Raw genomic sequence first — 4,148 nt, 5'->3', positions numbered from 1 at the left:
TTCTCACCATTTGAAATTTAAGCAGTTGATAGTGTGTCATAGTGGGGAAAAATTTGCATACATAAGGCGTACGCAGAGCTGCGTACGTCTGTAACCTGATTTTAGGAGGTTATAACCGCGTTATACCCCTTGTAATCTTCTTGTAACCTACATGTACCTTCTAGTAAGTTTTACGCTGTTGTTTTCATACACAGGTAGGTTACATGGAGATTACAGGGGGTATAACACGGTTATAACCTCCCAAAATCTTCCATGTAACCTGTTTGCAGGTTACAGACGTACGTAACTTTGTGTACGTCTTATGTACGCAATTTTTTTCCGTCATAGTGACATTTTTTTTTGTTATAGAAATGTCCTTACAAAATATTTTGGTTCAGTGTAGTATCATAACATTAAGTTTATTTTGAGTAGATTTTAATTGATTAATTATATACCATATTAATTTTTAGTTAGATTATTCTTCGCCAAAATTTTTTCTTATATTGAGAGGATAATTGAAATCTTTTAGCGAAAAAGTATACATCCACTTATGTTCTATTATTTTCATAATTTCTAAACTTTATAAATAATTTCTAATTATAGTAGATATTTAATTAAACATCAATTTTGTTGATGTATATGTTATCTTAGTCTTGAATGAAAATGTGTATTTAAGTTTTTAAAAATCAAAATGTTAATATTTTTTTTTTATGTGATATGAAAATTTTGGGTTGTATAAATATACAATAAGAAGTTGAGATTTTAGACACCATTGAAAATGGTAAATCTCTAATTCCTTCTATTGAAAAACCTCCTGAACTTGAGATGAAGGTGACCAATGCTCGTTTAAAGTATGCTTTTCTAGAGCATTTTACAGCATGAGGGGTAGTTATATTTGTCTCCTGAAATGGCATTTTTAACAAAGTGAAATTTATTTGTGTCCTTGCACACAAATGGCACTCAAAATCTTGCTATTTACAAAATTAACACCCACTTTCATTCAGTTAAAAGATTCTCAATCAAATTTTAAAATTCACAATGAAATTCCAGCCCATATTTTTTATTTTATTTTATTTTTTCAAATTCTGACTCATAATTGCACTTTTTTAGCGTTAGTTCATAAAAATATCATGAATACTAATTTTGTAAATAGCAGAGTTTGAAGTGTTATGCATGTAATTATCCCTAAATTATATTAAGCCTGAATGGCTTTTGTTTTGAATTTTACCGTGACTCCGACTTTAAAGTAAAAAATTAAACCTTCAACAGTTAAGTCATGAGTAAGCGCAAAACTGCACAGCACAATGATATCAAAATTGGTTCAATTCGAGCCAAATCGGATTAAGATCAAGTTGTTAAATCACTTTTGGAAACATTAGTACAGAGTTAAAATATTAAATGGATTTCAAATTTGACATGCTTACATTTAAAAAAATTTGGGCATGAAAAATTATTATAAATGATAAATATTATATCTCACACATTTATATCTAATAATTTATTATTAGTATTTTAATATCTAATAATTAATATTTAAATCATGATTATTTTACTCTTTAACACAACATGATTCACCTCGTTACTTGATTGACTCAACAACTTAGAATTTAGCTCGAGCTCAAGCTAAAACTAGATTAATGAATCAAATTATTTGGGATCACTTTTATTTTTATATTTATTTTTTTTTTGGAGACAAAAGATTTTTATGATTAATTTTAAATATATATTAATTTACTTTTAGAAAGAAAAAATAAAGAACCGTTTCAAATAATGCTATCAACAGGGGAAGTTGTGAAAAGCTAATTAATTGGCAGGTCTTCTCAAACTATTGCAGGCTGCGGTTCAAATATCAGAGCAGAGGGAGAGGGAAGACGAAAGGTTGCTTGCAGATCGATGAAGAATAGATGCTGGAGCTGCAAGAAATGGGAGCAGCATTTTTATTGGGATCATTTTCAAGAATCAAACTATCGCTTTGTGAAGGTCATGAATGGAGATTTCACTCACAAAATGGTATTTTTCATATGCGGAATGCTGAGGCATGTATTACTTTCATTGTCATAGGGTTTTTTTGCAGTTTCTCTGTAGTTCAAAAGCTGCTATTATGTCGTTGGAAATCTGTTATGAAGTTTTTGGATTTATTCTTTTGATATCTTGATGGAAATGTTATTCGCAACTATCATTTCCTTAATCTCGCATTTAGAAAACCTGTTTTTGCGAGGGCAGAACATATTTTATTTTGAATAAGGTAAAGTTATAATTTAATATAATATATTTATATTATAGAAAAAATTCATATGATATGATTAAAAACTTTTAAATCCTACAACAACAGCAACAACAAGCTTTTATCCCACTAGGCTCCATTTGGGCCGACTCCTTGTGAAACTGCTGAAGAATAATCTATTATAGTAAAAAGCTACGATGATTATTAATTTTTGTTTTTTTGAGAAAGTTAAACTGCAGCTAGAAAGTTTCAGCTGCACCTAGCAAGAAGCGGTGGGAAAATGCTGGTTTCAGCTACAGTTTTTCGAAAAAGGTACTAAAACGGAGTTTATGTAAACGGCCAAAGCAGCGGTGATGTGTCTCACCGCTGTGCCAAACGGAGCCTAAGTGAGGTTGGCTAGATGAATCTTTTTTCTCCGTGGTGTCCTATTGAGTATCATATTTTCATTTAACTCTAATAGATTAAGTTCATTTTTTTATACAATATGTTCAAGTATTTCTAAGTTTGGCTCTACTTTTCTTAACATAAGTGAAATCTAAAACATCTACTCTCCAAATCGAATCATTGAATGGTCGACATTTAATGTGACCAAACCATCTAAGATGACTCTCTCTAATCTTATCTACCACTGAAGTTACATCAACTCTTTCACGAACACATTTGTTTCACAGTTTGACTCTAAATGTCAAGCCACTCATCCACCTAAGCATTCTCATCTCAACAACATTTAAATTTGTTTTATGCTACTCTTTTAAAAGCCAACATTTTGTGTCATAAAACATTGCAGGTCTCACCATCATCTTATTAAATTTTCCTTCATGTCCAAGGGGTACTTTTCTATCAAAAAATAGGTTTGATGCATTCCTTCACTTCAACCAACCAACCTAAATTCCACTAATAACAACCCCATTTATATCACCACCAACAAACCTCCACCTTTTACATTCGGGGCTTGAGAATGACGAGATTTAACAACTCTTGGACTTAATCAATCATAATGAGGCTGATTAGAATAATTAGAAATATAAAAAATTTAAATTTTTTAATCTCAACAATTACATCACTAACTTGTAATATTAAATTCATATTTGGACTAATCGACTTAAATCCAGAAATAAATCTACTTAATTTTATGTTAAATAATATTTATCAATTTTTTCAAAGCCAAATTTATCATATCGATGTTGTGAAGGATGAGCTCGCAAGCTACAACAGAACAATCAGATTTACTAAATCCAGATTTATCATATCGAATTTACAAAATCGGGTTTATTTTTTTTTCTACTATCATTAAATACAAACAAATACTTTCATTCTTTCATTCTTCAAACTTAATGTTTGGCACCACATATTATTTACATATATGATCAAAGGAGTTTCCGCAGAAGTTCTCCAAGAACTTCAGAGTAGAACTCATTGATGTGGTTGAACTGGTAGCACCAAACGGTGAGTCATGGGATATTGACCTCTGTAAGGAACATGATCTCTTTGTTAAGAAAAATAATAAACGACGACAATAAAACGAAAAATGGATCTAGAAAATTACACCAGAAAAGGCGACACCAGATTTACGTGGTTCGGCAAATTGCCTACGTCCACGGAGCTGCAGAGGATTTTATTAGCTGAGGAAATTACACCGTCGAGCGCCTCGACGTTTACAACAAAACTTTATTTTTTTCTCCTCTCTTCCTCTCTCTCTCTCCTCTCTTCTCCTCTCTAATTTTTCTCTTAAGTCACGTGAGAAAAAAAAAAATCAAAGGAATTACTTTTTAGCAAAACCCAAGAAAAGCTACAGCGGCCTTTTCTTTTTCCCTTTTTCTTTTGCACAACGGAGAGACTTGGAATTAGGTAGGAGAGATATTTTCCAGGGCTTTGGGTTATCCTATTTATAGCCAAGCAAGTAAGATTTACTTAAAGGCAACCATAATTATATTTGGCAATTCTG

The 4,148-nt window shown here is 31.3% G+C and overlaps 1 protein-coding gene across 1 annotated transcript in view; it reads left to right on the top strand.

The window, feature by feature from the left end:
- Positions 1-1,826: 1,826 nt before the first annotated feature.
- LOC110023564 (B3 domain-containing protein Os12g0592300-like) overlaps positions 1,827-4,148 on the top strand; it is an 8,575-nt gene continuing 6,253 nt past the window's right edge. Inside the window, exon 1 of the mRNA XM_020723044.1 lies at positions 1,827-1,989. Coding sequence (XP_020578703.1) covers positions 1,873-1,989 — 117 coding nt within the window. The 5' untranslated portion in view covers positions 1,827-1,872. The remainder of the gene's footprint in view (positions 1,990-4,148) is intronic.

Source organism: Phalaenopsis equestris, unplaced genomic scaffold (genome assembly GCF_001263595.1).
Source record: "Phalaenopsis equestris unplaced genomic scaffold, ASM126359v1 Scaffold000224, whole genome shotgun sequence".
Classification (NCBI taxonomy): Eukaryota; Viridiplantae; Streptophyta; class Magnoliopsida; order Asparagales; family Orchidaceae; genus Phalaenopsis; species Phalaenopsis equestris.
The sequence above is the reverse complement of the archived record's forward strand: the minus strand, read 5'-3'. Positions and strand labels throughout refer to the sequence as shown.